The 15615-nt window shown below is 44.6% G+C and overlaps 2 protein-coding genes across 6 annotated transcripts in view; one reads left to right on the top strand and one right to left on the bottom strand.

The window, feature by feature from the left end:
• Positions 1 to 4750, bottom strand: part of LOC112456569 (BTB/POZ domain-containing protein 1) — an 8140-nt gene extending 3390 nt beyond the window's left edge. For 2 of the 3 annotated variants that reach the window (XM_025019207.1, XM_025019209.1), the window contains exons 1-2: positions 4442 to 4651; positions 3382 to 4313 (exon numbers count right to left, since the gene is read on the bottom strand). In XM_025019207.1, coding sequence (XP_024874975.1) covers positions 3382 to 4287 — 906 coding nt within the window. In that variant the 5' untranslated portion in view covers positions 4288 to 4313; positions 4442 to 4651. The other variant, XM_025019208.1, reaches the window with a different exon arrangement.
• A 32-nt stretch (positions 4751 to 4782) lies between these two features.
• On the top strand, positions 4783 to 15587 carry LOC112456568 (rho-associated protein kinase 2). Of its 3 annotated transcripts, none has more exons than XM_025019204.1 (13): positions 5374 to 5463; positions 6319 to 6640; positions 6748 to 6908; positions 6993 to 7331; positions 7572 to 8705; positions 8973 to 9273; positions 9366 to 9389; positions 9647 to 10053; positions 10209 to 10850; positions 10938 to 11351; positions 11637 to 11853; positions 11959 to 12181; positions 13068 to 15587. In XM_025019204.1, exons 2-13 carry the CDS (start codon positions 6460 to 6462, stop codon positions 13153 to 13155), a joined length of 4131 nt encoding a protein of 1376 aa, XP_024874972.1. In that variant the 5' UTR covers positions 5374 to 5463; positions 6319 to 6459; the 3' UTR covers positions 13156 to 15587. The 3 variants fall into 3 exon arrangements, with proteins under 3 accessions (XP_024874974.1, XP_024874972.1, XP_024874973.1); XM_025019205.1 differs by lacking the exon at positions 5374 to 5463 and adding an exon at positions 5687 to 6000; XM_025019206.1 differs by lacking the exon at positions 9366 to 9389 and having other exon boundaries at positions 4783 to 5463; positions 9638 to 10053.
• Positions 15588 to 15615: the final 28 nt, after the last annotated feature.

The following is a 15615-nucleotide window of genomic DNA, read 5'->3' as shown; positions in this document are numbered from 1 at the left end:
TTAAATTTAAATAAAATTTTTTAATCTTATAAAATTGTTATCATACATTATTTTCTAATTGACACAATGTAAAGATTTTTCGAAGTAGTGCAACAATTATTTTTTGAGACAATATATATGTTCTCTCTGTAATTGGCGCTGTAATTTAAAGAGATATCATTTCTTTTTTGTAATTGTAATAGATCACTTAAAGCGCGACTCTTCTTTTTGATAAGGTAACATAATTTTGTGATGTGTATCACAGGGTTATAATTTTTCGGAAATAAAGATACTACTGCTTAGATTTTTTCAAGATTTTTTGAGATATAAAGATTACGTCTACCACTTGTTACTTAGGTTTTTTCGATGTAATAATACTACCACTTTTTTTTTTTTTTCGAGGTAAGAACAACGGCGCGCAAGGAAAAGACTCGATGCTCGATCCTCGATCAGATCCCCACCCCCGAGCCTTCTGCATGTGTTATTCTCATCTCGCTCACTCCAATTACTGTCTCGCTCGCTCTTATTGTCATCTCGCTCACTCTTATACCTTCTCGCTCGCTCACATAACGAAAAATCAATAACTTTGCGTTACCGACATTAGCACGGAACGCAACCTAAATCGTGCACGTATGTGTTACCCCGTGGCCCAAACGTGGACGGTGGCTACGTAGTTCATGTGCACGTTTTACGTCGATCCCAGAGGGCGTATCGCGTTCGCGGATCACCTAAAACCAGGCCGTGTCGTCTCTCATTCTTCTCTCTGGTTGCGACATCCGACTCCGACATACGACTGATTGTAGACCGGGCCTTAGTGAATCCGCCCGACGTGTCATGCCAGAGAGAAGCACGAGCCTAGTAAACGTCAGTGGCGAAATCCCACGAAAACCGTCGTTATTGTGTTTCTCATGCTTCTCTCTGGTCGTGTTGTGGCTTTTGCGAGGCCGAGGCCTATGACCAGTTTCCGATGATTCCCATGCGCAGTCATTCCCTACAAATTAAATTAATTACTCATGCAATATGTTACGATTTGTTAATTATTTTTCTTATTTTAACACAATGTTATTTTAGTATTATCGGTTATTATTTTGATTTTGGTCAACATGGTCATTTCTTATTGCTCCAATAATGTCGAATCCATTGCGCTGTTTCTGACAAAATGAACAGCATATTGCTGCAATTTTTACAGCATCAGAAGACCTCTTTCATTTGCTGATAACATTCGCGTCATATGAGGACGCATTTTTGAATATCTATGCAACCATTTTCAATTTAAAATTTCGTTATTGTGCAGACAATATGCTGACATATGACTATCTGGGTGGTGTGACTCCGAACTCCGAGGGCGACTCGTAAAGGAGGGTCCACATTATCGAGCCAAACCGCGAACCGAGTCCCGAACCGAACCTCGAGCAGAACTTGCAGACGAACCTCAAATCGAACTCCATCGCGAACCGCGAACATGAGTTAAAATTTTTTGAAGTCAAATCTCGTATTGAAATTTATAATAAAATTTATATAAATTCTTAATACATGTATGCAAAATGCATATTTATATTTACAATCGTATTTTTTAACATTGCAATATATATATTATAAATTTATTGCGTATTTATCACAGGTTTAGAGTATGTTTATGCAATATTAATTCTAAATTTTGTTTTATGGTTTGAAAAGGAATTAAGTTTTGAATACAGGAAAATAATAAAAGCACATATACATATATTCACTCACCTTTTCCTGTTTCCATACTTTTTTTATTTTTGCTTTTTCTCTTTGCAGAGATGCCAATAATGTCGTCATCTTTTTTTTGCACATGTCACTATCACATTCGAGTTCTTTACTTATTTCTTCTTATAAAAAAAGTATGAGAACAGGAAAAGACGACTAAATATGTGTATACATATGCGTGCTTTTATTATTTTCTTGTATTCAAAGCAATTCCTTTTCAAACCATAAAACTATATTTAGAGTGGTACCAACTATATTTAATATTGCATAAACATACTCTAAATCTATGATAAATACGCAATAAATTTATAATATATATTGCAACATTAAAAATACGATTGTAAATATAAATATGCATTTTTTTAATTGTTATAATGTTCGGGATTTTTAGCGTCCCGTATATAATAATCTTTTCTGCTTATAATCACTATTTAATTTTAAACATTTTTTATCAGACCATTCCATTTTGTCTATCAGTAGTCGTGTAGACTGCACATACGTGGATAGAATCAAATACAGCGACTGGGCAATTACTCACGTTTTCTTTCATAGTTCATTTTTTGTTTTTTGTCATTATTTGTCTAGATCGAAGCTTAACTACCAGTCTACCACCCGACAAAGCGTATAATCTGATCATAAAAAGCATCTTTTGATGTTTCGTCGAAATACCGACTTTTGGTGGGACACTGCGAGCCAAACCGCGTATCATCAAAATCCTTGCAGATTCGTGGAATGAGTACGCGATGGTTCGCACTGATGTTCGATTCGAGGTTCGCGAGCCTCGTGCGAGCCCGTCGGCTCGACAATGTGGACGCATGATCGGCTCGCAACGAAGTTCGGCTCGCGGTTCGGCTCGATAATGTGGACGCATGATCGGTTCGCGGCGAAGTTCGGCTCGCGGTTTTGCTCGATAATGTGGACCCTCCTTAACAGAGTGAGTTCTGCGCATTTTCGTTCTTGCGCAAGCTGCCGGAAAGCATGCGGGCAAGTATATACTCTACCCAGTAAACATTGAGGTCTTGCAGATATCTAAGAGATATCTTAAAGATATGTTAAGATATCTTAGTTGTCTTAAAGGTATCTTTATGACGTCTTATGCATCATGCACGTTATCTGGGTATTGATCGCTACCGCGGATTATCGAAGACAATACGGCGAGATCAATATTATCTCGTATCTTTAATAGCGCTTCATAAGCGGGGAAATCGAAGGCGGCAAGATCGGTAAGATATCGATCAATACTATCTCGTATCTTTAATAGCTCCATGCGACAGAAGTCATAGCCTTGACTTTCATTGGTAGCCCTTGGGCTACCGCTCGATAAACTGGAGGGCCAGGGCCAAAGGGTATAGGGCCAATCATATCTCAGATTATATACTGATTGACCAAAGAGTGGTGACTGAAGATGTGACATAAAAAAAAACATGTAATCAAAATTAATAAGAGAAAAAACTGAATCAAAACATAGAAGAAAATCGTCATGGATATGGAAGATCGCAAGCAGAATCGTCTAAAGTCTAATGGCTCCTGTACATGGGACGCGGTAACGTTTGCCGCGCGGCAGAAGTTGGCGTCATAGCCTTGACTTCGATTGGCTACCGCGTTGCTCCTTGCCCTTGCCGCACAGCAAGCGTTTCTACGTCCCGCGTGGAGGGGCCATAAATAACTTACTCCTGTATTCGTGGAACCGAAAACTGCGGGATGAGGTTGCTTGACCAGTTTTGCCCTGCTGTTGGAATTAGTGCAGAAACCTTCGGGCATAGGTGTCTTGTTGCCGGTACACAGGATGTTCATCAGTATAGCCAAAGCCTCGTCTTTCGTGACCAGCGGTGACATACCGGGACCCTCCGCAAATTCCTGCGGCGTCAAGCTCAGAAACCTGATCTTTAGGAGGGCATTTCCAATGACGGACTTGAGTGACTTTCCATTGGTCGGATCGAGAGACTTTCTAGAGCATTCCGCTTTGGCCCATCGTTCCAGCGCGCTAAATAACTCAATCTCCGAGCTGATCTGCAGAGCGTCCTGATCCAAGACCTTGAGAAGCGTCCCGAGCTCGACGTCCTCCCAGCTGGACTCCTTCAGCACCTCGTCCGTCCTGGTGTGTATGATCTGCAGGCATTTGTCCATCAGCACAGGTTCCTCGAAGAGCTTGGCAAACTCGTACGCTCTACAAGCTTTCTTCGGCGAGAGATCAGACCACAGGTACTTTGTGCACTCCTCTACTAAAGACGGTAGCATGTACTTCTTGGCGCAGTAGCACAATTCGCAGGCCAATTCGAAGGAACCCAGCTCGACCTTGTCCGTATATATGTACTCCAGTAAGGCTTTGAACGCCTCTGGCTGAACGTCCCTTATCGGTATCGGATCGTTCTTCTCCGCCATGCCGCCGAAGAACATAGCTTCGAAGACCGGACTGGACATGGCCAGGAACAGTTTGTGCCCTTTGAGCGTCTGCTGCTGGGGCTCCTGGCCGACGATGAAGTTGCAGTCGGACCATTGCCCGGTCTCCAGCAGATGCTGGCCGCGCTCCGACAGCTTCTGCTTGCTGATCTGCCAGTCGCAGGGGGGTACACTCATCTTCGCGTTACATGTACTCCGGAGCTCTGCAACGCGAGAACGGAGAGAAGTCAAAAATCAGGGGAGAGAATAGAATCGGCTCACGTGCCAGAGGAAGCGGCCCACGCGCGCTCGCGCGTGTACGTACTCGATGACGTTACCAGCGTACACTCACCTATTTCCTATTGGGATACGCGTTAGCGCTATAAATACAGCGCTATAAACACATTCGCGAGGTGACAGCCAAGGGGGAGAGGAACGGTCGCCGCGTCGCTTTCCGATGCTCACCGATGCTCGCGCGTCGTCGTAGCGTAGAACGCTACGCCATCTTGGTCTTAGACCGAGAGAGGAGAGAGAAGAGAATTCCCTTCCCACCACCACCACTACTCACCTTTTCGAGTTCGAGGCTCGATCTCTCCCCTCCCCTCCAACCCCTCCTAGTCGCCGGAGTCGCCGGAGTCGCCCGTGCCGACGGCCGACGCCAGCCGACGCTTTTCGAAGCGGTTGACGCTTGCTCCGTGCCGCGCTGCTCCGTTCTCGAATCTCGACGATTCTCCACGACACGACGTGTGCCAGTGCGCGCCCTCCTCCTCTCCCCCTCTCTCCTCCCTGTCCTCCTCCGCCGCTATAGCGGTAACGCGCAAAGCCTCCTCTCCGGCTGATTTCAGACCGAACCGAACACGTTCACCGCGGCGATCGATAGTCCCCCGCGGGCGCGGAGAGAGAGAGGCGAGGGTTCGAAGCCGCGGAAGTGCCGTGAACGTGAAACGTGGGGTGTGTGCGTGCGTCCGGGGCCCGCGGACCCGTCGACGTCGCCGAAATCCGGATCTCTGTCTCTCGTACGCGCGCGGAAAACGGCGCGCGTTACTTCGATTTACTCGCGAGGGGCCCGTAGGCGCACGGGAAGAGAGCAGAAGAGAGAGAGGGACAGAGACGGAGTAAGTAGGAAGCCGACAAGCGGGTGGGAAAGAAAGAAAGAGAGAGAGAGGCGCAGGCGGATTCTCTTTCGGTGGCTTCTCGACGTTCGACGACCGTTGTGAATCGGCCGAATGGCGCACGCACGGCTCAGCTGTACGCGTCGTACGCCGTCCGTGCGCCGCGCGGAATAATGCGCCTGCCTCCAGTGCCTCCCGGGGATTCCTCGCGGTCCGGATGACAGCGCCCGCCAGCGACGGGACGTAGGGTGACGTCGGTGAGGTATGTGTACGTACGTATACGCGCGCCGCGCCGGGCGGTACATACGCCCGGGACGTTCCCCGGGGCACCTTGGCGGAGGCGGAGGTTCCGTTCCTCCCCCCCGCCCCCCGCGTGACCGAAGTTTTCCTCGGGAGAGTGGAGACGCGCGCGCGAGCGTCATCCGTGACGTCCGCGTGGCTCTCTTTCGACTTCGACTCGGAAGGGAACGGGCGAGGCTCGCGCGCGCCGCGCGCGTGTCGCGCTTTTGACACGCTCGACGACGACGTGTCGCCGTGTCGCGAAACCGCCGTCGTTGACGTAACCTCTCTCGCGCGGGGCGACCGCGCGAGGAAGACGTCGGGGGGTCGCGCTCGCTTTGTCGCGCGCGCTTGTAAATTACGCGCGGCTGAGTCACTGTCCGTCGAGCGATACGCTGCATATTTCGTTGTGCTCCGCGTCTCGCCGCCGACGGACGTCCTTATTGTCGCGAGCTCAATTCCGAGGCTACGTTTACGTGGACACCCGTATGCGCCATGGGGGTCCGCGAACGTCTACGCGGTATGGAGTAACGCAGTTCCTATTTGTTTGTTTTACCTTGGCGCCGCGATGCCGTCGTAACGTTGTGTTCCTTTCATATATCTTGTATTACATAAGAACCGAAAATATTGCCAAGTCGCGTAAACGCGCCGCGCATTATCCGTTTTCGTACCTCTCGCGATGTTTGTGAAATATTTTTGCGCCACTAGCCACTAGCGTGTAAAGGGAGCCTTGGCAATACCATTTTGCAATTTATAATTTTATGTATTGTTTATGTAATTATCTATAGAGAGATCTTTGACGTTTGTGTATTTATATTTATAACGTTTGTTTGTTTAGAAAGTATGGAGCGTCCATCGGGCGTCACAGGTACTCCTCGCCCGAGTCAATGCTGCATTTAGCCTTGCGTTTCGATAGTCTTTAATGCGACAGAAACAGTACGTTGTTGAGGCACAGTAGTCCAAGCTCCTGTAAGGAGAGATGGATGCGGTGTGCGACGAGGACAGGCGGAGACGCCTGCGGACCTTGGAGGAGAAAATAAGGGATCCGAGAAGCGTCACAAATATCGACTGCTTGTTGGACACGGTTCAGGCCCTGGTAACAGATTGCGATCACGCGAGCGTGAAACGTATGAAAAATATAGAAGCTTATATGAATAGATGTGAGTACCGTCCCAATGTTTATCGTAAACACGATAGCCATTCTTTTGGAAGCTGTAATAGCCGCGCTACACCGAGATTAGTAATAATCCGTTTACCGTTCTTGCAGATGACTCCGTAGCCCAAGAGATTTATAAAATGCGAATGCGCACGGACGATTTTACTTTGATAAAAGTAATCGGCCGCGGCGCGTTCGGAGAGGTGCAGCTGGTTAGACACAAATCTACGCAAAAAGTTTACGCTATGAAATTACTTAGTAAATTTGAAATGGTGAGACTCACACGTCCGTTTCCATTTACTTGCCGCGTATGTAAATATTTTCCTCTAATCTGGCTTTTACCTTATCGTGTTTAGATCAAGAGGTCGGATTCCGCATTCTTTTGGGAAGAGAGGGATATAATGGCTCACGCGAACTCCCCGTGGATAGTCCAGCTCCACTTTGCGTTCCAAGACCAGAAGTATCTCTACATGGTGATGGATTACATGCCGGGCGGGGATCTCGTCAACTTGATGTCGAATTACGAGGTGCCGGAGAAATGGGCAAAATTTTACTGTGCCGAGGTGGTGCTCGCGTTGGACGCGATACATAATATGGGTTTCGTTCATAGAGATGTGAAGCCGGACAACATGTTGCTCGACAGGCACGGTCATTTGAAGCTCGCCGACTTTGGCACGTGCATGAGGATGGATGTTGTAAGTCCGATCTCCTATTTTTATTTCTCACTTTCGACGTCTAACACGAAATAACTCGGACGATGAAATCTTAATAGAGAACATTTTATGTAAGCGTTCTTGGGACTTGTTGAAACAAGATAAATACCTGAATTATTAATTCGCGGTTAAACATTTCTAAGAAAAGATTTTGAAAGTGTCATATAAACTCTCTTTTTCTAGTTAAAATTTTTCTCTGACGCTTAATTGTCTGCTTTGCAGGACGGTTTAGTGCGGTCCGATACCGCGGTCGGTACTCCCGATTACATATCTCCAGAGGTTCTGCAGTCTCAAGGTGGAGAAGGAGTATACGGTCGTGAATGCGACTGGTGGTCCGTGGGTGTCTTTCTGTACGAGATGTTGTTTGGCGATACACCGTTCTTCGCCGACTCCCTGGTCGGGACGTATTCGAAGATCATGGACCATAGGAATTCGCTATACTTTCCTCAAAACGTTGAGATATCTCACTCAGCGAAGAACTTGATATGCGGTTTCCTCACCGATAGGACGAAGCGCCTGGGTCGCAACGGCGTCGACGAAATCAAAAGCCATCCGTTTTTCAAGAATGATCAGTGGACCTTCGACAATCTGAGAGAATGCGTGCCGCCGGTGGTGCCCGAGCTTTCCGGTGATGACGACACCAGCAATTTCGACGATGTCGACAAGGAGGACGGGCCGGAGGAGAGTTTTCCAGTACCCAAAGCTTTTTCTGGGAATCATCTGCCCTTTATCGGGTTCACTTACTCAGGTGATTACCAGTTAATGGTTTCTTACGGCAAGGAATCTGTGGACGGTCTCGAGAATCATGTCAACAATGGTACTACTGACGATGTGAAGATCTCGCAGCTAGAGAATTTGCTGGAACGTGAGAGGCGGCAAGTAGAAACGATGGAGTCGAGGCAGAAAGCACTGAACGCGCAATTGGATGCGATGGCGTGTCGAGAGGCTGAGCTACGCGAGGAAGTTGGCAGGGCGGATAAGGAGCTGACATTGCTCAGGCACAACTATAAGGAGGCGCAACGCAGAGTGGAGCACGAGACGGAGACTCGTCGCAAGGCGGAGTCGCTGCTGGTGGAGGTGAAGAAAAAGTTTGACGAGGAGCAGACGAGACGGGCGCGAGATGTTAGCAATTCCCAGCAGACGTCCGAGCGAGTGACATCATTGGAGAAGCAAATCAAAGAGATGCAATGCAAATTGGAGAGAGAAACGGAAACTGTTGTGAGATTGCGCAAGCAAGCGACGGAGATTACCGTGGCGCGCCAAGCCTCCGAGCAAATGGCGAACGAGTTGCAAGTTGCCAGAGCTCAGCTGCAAGCGCAGCGTGATAACTTGCAGCAAGAAGTTGCCACTCTTCAGGTATAATCTAGTTTCTTCTTATTTCCTCGTTAATTGTAAGAAAGAAATTTTAAATAATTTCTGGATGTGTGTGTGTGTGTGGGCATTTTCGAAATTTGTATGTTATAAGTATCTATAAATTTATTGTAAATTTTCGAAAAATTATAAGTATTTACACAATTACATTAATTTTCAATATTTATAGAATAGTTTTTGAAATTTAAAATTAAAAAATGTTTCAAAGATAAGTTTTTTTTTTACATAAAATGTTTATTTGACTTTTTACAGGGCCAACTTTCCAAGGAACGTAGTTCGAGATCGCAAGCGTCATTGTTAACGGCGGAATTGGAGACTCGTCTTTCTACCTTGCATCTCGAGTTAGAGCGCAGCCATGAGAAAGAGGAGAAGGCGACTCTGGACAATAGGCAACTAACCGAAAGGGTTTCCGCATTGGAGAAAGAAGCTGCTAGTTTAACTTTGGAACTGAAAGCCGCGCAAGCCAGGTACAATCAGGAAGTTGTGGCACATCAAGAAACGGAGCGTTCGCGCATTCTTTCCAAGGAGGAGGCCAATCTGGAAGTTGTTAAAGGTACTTGCTTCATGTTTTACACGGAAATAGAGGCATTGTATTTTTTATAAAGTTTTATAATGTCGACATTTTATTTTGTCGATGTGATGCAGGACAAAAGAATGGAATTTTCAAAGGTAATATATGTAATTCGCGAATATATACACCTTTCTTTCTGTAATAAATTACGTAATTTTATATGTATATAAAAATTGAATTTTTCTCATCATACTAATCCTTTACTTGTCTTCTCATTTATCTTATTGCTGCGTATTTTTGTAACGGCATATATATTTACGTACGTATTTATTCTAATATCTATCTATGAATTTAAGCAAGTGCATTGCACCGTTATTTATATTGTGCATGTTGATTTATTAAATAGCTCTACAAGCAAAACTGAACGAGGAGAAAAGTGGAAGACAACGTGCGGAATTACTTGCGCAGGAAAAGGAACGTCAGACGTCAATGCTCTCTGTCGATTACAGACAGATACAGCAACGATTGCAGAAATTAGAGGGTGAGCACAGGCAAGAGATGGAAAAAGTCAAGGTTCTGCAGGGCCAAGTTGAGCAGGAGCAACAGAAAAGAAACGTTCTGCAGACCGACTTAGGCCAGCAAACGTCCGAAGCTGGCAGGCTTCGCGCTCGCGAGCAACAATTGGTCGGAGAGGTTGCTCAGTTGAGAGAAGCTAAGCGGCAAATAGACGAGGAGTTACATCACTTGAAGACACAAAGAAACATCGATCAGCTACAGACAAAAGAATTGCAGGAGCAATTGGAAGCTGAAGCTTATTTCTCGGTAAATAACAAAAGTTTGCCTTCCATATGATTTTAGTTGTTATCTGACAATAAAGGAATATGAATGAAAACTAACGTTTCAAACATGCATTATGAAAAATTGCCGTAATTTCAAATTTTCAAGGAGAGTTATAGTTTTTGCCTTCTCTTTTTCAGACTCTGTACAAAACACAGACGCAAGAGCTGCGCGAAGAGTTGGATGAGAAAATGAGATTGCAGCAGGAATTGGAAGAAGAACGTAGCTCTCTTGTGCATCAGCTGCAGTTGTCCTTGGCGCGCGGTGACAGCGAGGCTTTAGCCAGATCCATAGCCGAGGAGACTGTGGCGGACTTGGAGAAAGAAAGAACCATGAAAGAGCTGGAGTACAAAGATGGAGTAACCAAGCATCACCAGGAGCTGAGCGCGAAAGAACAGGTTATAAACAGACTTAAGGAGAATGAGAGTGAATTCAAGAAATCGGTCGATCAGGCTCTGAAGGAGAAGGAAGACTTGAGCAAGCGATATAAGGAATTGCAGGACCAACTCGGTAAAGCGCAGTCTAATGTGGAGGAAATTGAGAAGCTGAGCAGCAAGCTGAAGACCGAACAATTGTTGAAGCAGCAGGCGGTCAACAAGTTGGCAGAGATCATGAACCGGAAGGACCTTTCGTCAAGCGGGAAGAATAAGAATAAGGCGTCCGCCGCGGATCTGAGGAAGAAGGAGAAAGATTGCAGGCGCCTGCAGCAAGAACTCACTCAAGAGAGGGAGAAGTATTCTCAGCTGTCAGCTAAGTGGCAGAAGGATTTGCAGGATATGCAAGTAAGTGGCGTATCATTGCTTGTGTCCGAGTTAGAACCGTATATAGAATTACTTGAGTAAATAAGAAAACAATTTCCTTTTCCTCAGGCGCAACTCGTGGAGGAAAATCAAGGGAAGCTGAGGCTGCAGATGGAACTCGACTCGAAAGACTCGGAGATAGAGACACTGCAGATGAAAATCGCGTCGCTCAACTCAGAAACTGCAAGTGTCTCGTCTATAGAGAACGACGATGGTGAGGACTCGGTCCTGTCCGAGCACGGTGTGATGAGATTAGAGGGCTGGTTAAATGTGCCAAATAAGCAGAACATTAAGCGGCACGGTTGGAAGAAGCAATACGTCGTTGTTTCCTCCAAGAAGATAATCTTCTACAATAGCGAAAACGACAAATTGAACGCCGACCCGGTCTTGATATTAGACTTGAATAAAGTCTTCCACGTTAGATCTGTTACTCAGGGTGATGTTATCCGAGCCAATGCCAAAGATATACCCAGAATATTTCAGGTATCTATATTTCTCTCTATATTTCTCGATTCTTTGGATCATCAGAAATTCAAATGTTCATATATCGCAATTTATTCAATTATAACTCCTAGCGTTTTAATAATTTGTAATTTTCATCTATGGGCATTAATATGGTTTTTTATGTGCATTTTATATATTCGTTTATATTTTATTATATTTATTTTACTTAAATTTATCATAACACACATATAAATAAAATAATTCGGTATCTAAAAGATTCGTTATGTACTTCAATTATTGTTCAATAATTAATATCGTATGCAGTTACTCTATGCTGGTGAAGGTGAAGCGAGGCGGCCTGGTGACGAGGGGAATACACTGCCTGGAGTGGATTTACCACAGCTCACAGATAAACCCGGCACTCAGTCGCTGAAGGGCCACGAGTTCGTGTCGATATCTTATCACATGCCGACGACCTGCGAAGTTTGTTCGAAGCAACTCTGGCACATGTTTCGGCCTTCGCCGGCTCTCGAATGCCGAAGTGCGTATTATTGTGTCTGTCATAATTGTTTATTTACTTCTACATATGTCGCTCTCGCGTTTTTGTACGTAAATATATAAAACAAACTGCCATCGTTATGCACAGGGTGCCGCATTAAGGTTCACAAGGAACATTTGGATAAGAAAGAAGATGCCATAGCCCCGTGCAAGCTACACTACGACCCGAACAGCGCCCGCGAGTTACTGCTGCTCGCGGCGAATCCCGAGGATCAGAAGTACTGGGTCTCGCGGCTGTCCAGGCGCGTCCAGAAATGCGGCTACAAGGCGAACTCGCATGTGGACGGCACGGGACAGCGCGTCTCGCCAAGGTAGCGTAGCCGTGCTGCTGCTCGACGTGAGCGGGGACTAAGTAGCTCTCTTATTTTGTGACGTCGCATGATGTGGGTGTAGAGAGGTTAGACTCGTTTGATTTTTCTTTCAACTTCTCCCCTTCTCTTTTCGTTTCCAACACTTCCCGTTTTCGACGATCGTCGCGCGAGACCCATTACACGTAATATTGAAATAGTAAACCAACGGATGTATGTACTGCGCATCTTTAACGTTAAGCGATTATGTAAAATCGCAGTGCAAAGATTCGAATTTTTTATAGAGACGACTTACTTTAATAATTCGAACAAGATTTATTCTTTTATTTTGTAGTAATAGTTTAGTAATAATTTAAACATGTAAATTTATTTTTAAATTTTAAATCAGATCGATCACTGTTGGGAAGTGCTTACTACCTATGTTATCTTACATCATGAAAAATATCTTCCAGATTAGTCACAATTAATAGACGACGTAAAATTTGTTCAGCCGGAAAGGAAGAAAAATTATTCCTATACCGATCTTGTATATACTTGTGTACATATTAGTGTAATGCATGACAATTGATTTGTGAGTGACGATTAAAACTGATCGGGCGGTCAAAAAGTGTGTGAAATCGAAAAAGTGTGTTGAGAAACGAAATGTTTATCGATTAAGGATAGCATGTTCACATGTAGATGTTCTACCGCACAAAATTTCGAAATTTCAGCTTTCGACATTCGTTACGAAATAGATTAGCTTGCACTCTTTCAATCTGTACATTATTTAGTTACCGTGCTTTCGGTGCTTCTACGGCTTTGACTATGCGGATGATTTTTTTTACTTGTGTTTTTTTATCGAACGGTACGAACAAACGACAGATGTACGTGACGACGCGTTCCTTTTTAGGGAATCCACAAGGTCGACCTTGAAGCCATACTTAACGGTGCAACAACGATCAGCAACATTGCCAGCGAACGCCAGTATGGGCAAGTGATCCTGGAAGACGCTAATACTGACGATTGTAGAAAGACTCCGCTCACGATCTGATGCCCCGCTTCCCTCAACAACGACGTCAGCGGGGATGTCGGGTCGTCGTAAATCAACTACCACGACCTCGCGATTTTCTCTGCGCACCTGGCGACCGAAATAGACTGTTAATAATTTCCTAGATCGAGAATAATTGAAATAGCGATCGCGATTGTAATGTTACTGTTTGCAGCTAAGAGTAAGTGAGAATCCAAGTTCGAGAATCGCTGGAGGAAACAGGGTTACTTATGTACTGGGTGATAGACGGATATGATTACGGTACGGGAAGGAGAGATTGAGGGAGGTAGGACCGCGCCATGTCCACTGTCTCTTTGCGCGCCATTGTCGTTCTCTGGAACGCTAACACGGAATCACACAGATGCGTTTCTTCGGAATTGCTAGATCGTTTTATCGTATCGATGATAAAATAATGTAATAGTCCTTTTGTACGTTGTTCATGGTATTCACGATAGACTGTAGAACGTTCCTTCGAAGGACGATCGAATTTCTGCGGTGATTTTTCCTGATTGGAACTATACTCGACTTTGTACGCACATTTCTTACTGCCTTTGATAACGATTAACAGTGAATCTTGATGGAAACTTTTAGCTTAAGGCATTTTTTGGATGCTTTAAACCGAAATTTCGGAAACCTGTAGTAAAGAGTATAGTATTTTGAAATTGTTTTATGTACATGTTATATATAGAATGTTTTCCGAGAACGTGTGTGTCAGTAGGTATACGCGCGGGAGTCTTGCTTTTAACGTAACTTGCGTCTTAGAGCGGATTTATTTAACGTTTTGATATTCGAGGTGTTTCCGGGGGCAGTTATGTTTTTTTTTAGAAAGGTGTAAATAAACTGAACACGCGTCCGAGGATTAACGTTTTTTTTATCGAAGTCTGGCACGTGAGTCGGTTCCGCGGACATTGCGAGGAAGAAGCAATATTTACCAGCGTATAGCGCGTGTAAGGAGTACATTGCGAGTACACAGCGGCGAGTGCCAGCTTGTATAGTAGAGATAATGATTACGGTTGTAAGTTTAAGAATTTTTATTACGACGATATACGAGCTAATGACGTCCGCTGTATCCTGACAGAGAGAGGCAGAAAGAGAGGAGGGGTGGGGAATGAGAGAAAGGAAGCGCTAAGAGAGGACGAACTAAAGAAAATCATGCATAATCGAGAGACTTAGAAGTTTTGTCATGGTGCCATACGGCTTGGCCATTCTTGGCATCGAAGGAAGCAACGAGAGGAAAACTAGGAATGACTTTAAGAACCGTATTAGGTTTATTATTAACGCGTCATCGCCGTCTGTGTTCTTTCCAAAATACCTCCGCGAGACATCGTGTCGCGCCGAGACTCGTTGGAACAAAGAGAGCCGCTTACATCGACGTCAGTCAGCTAACTATAGTTAATTACATTCTCCCTCCGCAAATTAAACCTACAGATATTGGTTGCAATTAAACGAATGATGATTCTGTGTGTCTGTCTCTCTCTCTCTCTCTCTCTCTCTCTCTCTCTCTCTCTCTCTCTTTCTCTCTCTCTCTCTCTCTCTTTCTCTCTCTCTCTCTCTCTCTCTCTCTCTCTCTCTTTCTCTTCCAGAGATGGAATCTAGACCGAGTTTCGTCTACATTTCTGAAGAGTCTGAGCAGAGTCGCTTTTTTCCAGAAATAATATTTCAGTCAATTTTGATTTATGGATGATAGCAAGATTTGGGAAAGAGCACAGAATCAGTGAATATATTTGAGTTAAGCAATAGAGAAAATAAAAGCAATAGACGTAAATTAGGCAAGCATCCGTTACAACAAACTTTGGTCAATTAAATTCTCTTTCTTCATCTAGATTATAGCTAGAACTGAATGGAGAATGGAGAGTTTGCTAACCGGAGTTAGTTAACTAAAAGCTGTCGGTGTAAACGGCTCTAAGAACTCAGCGAGACGTCCTTCAAATGGTGCTCCTCCCTGTCCTATCCATCCTTTTGGGTTTGGCAAAGCAGTGAGAATGAACGAGAAGCTGTCGAAAGCTTCTCGTTGTCGCGGTGGTAATCGAAGTTAAAAGTATGAGGGAGAGAAAGGTGCATAATGAAACCGAAAGGAAACACCATCCGATACTGCCCGTGCCTTCTTCATTGTTTCGATCCTTCATGAGGGCGGAACTAGAAGAAATTTGACATTGAGAAGGAGAAAAGGAGAGAGAGAGTGAGAATGAGAATGAAAGTATGAGTGTGAGAGAGTGATAAAGAAAGAGAGAGAGAGAAAGAGAAAGAACTTGTTACAGCATATTTTATTATTGTTTAGTTATTTACAATCTGTATATTATTAATTATTATTACGATTAAAAGTATTTTGTAGATAATATGTGGCTCTCTTTGATGATACTTTTATGACCACCGATTGCGCAACCTTGAGTTCGATATTTCGCGGGTGATC

The sequence above is a fragment of the Temnothorax curvispinosus genome, unplaced genomic scaffold (genome assembly GCF_003070985.1).
Source record: "Temnothorax curvispinosus isolate PA1 unplaced genomic scaffold, ASM307098v1 QBEX01006980.1, whole genome shotgun sequence".
Lineage (NCBI taxonomy): Eukaryota > Metazoa > Arthropoda > Insecta > Hymenoptera > Formicidae > Temnothorax > Temnothorax curvispinosus.
Note: the sequence above shows the minus strand (reverse complement) of the source record. Positions and strands in the feature narration are given on the sequence as shown.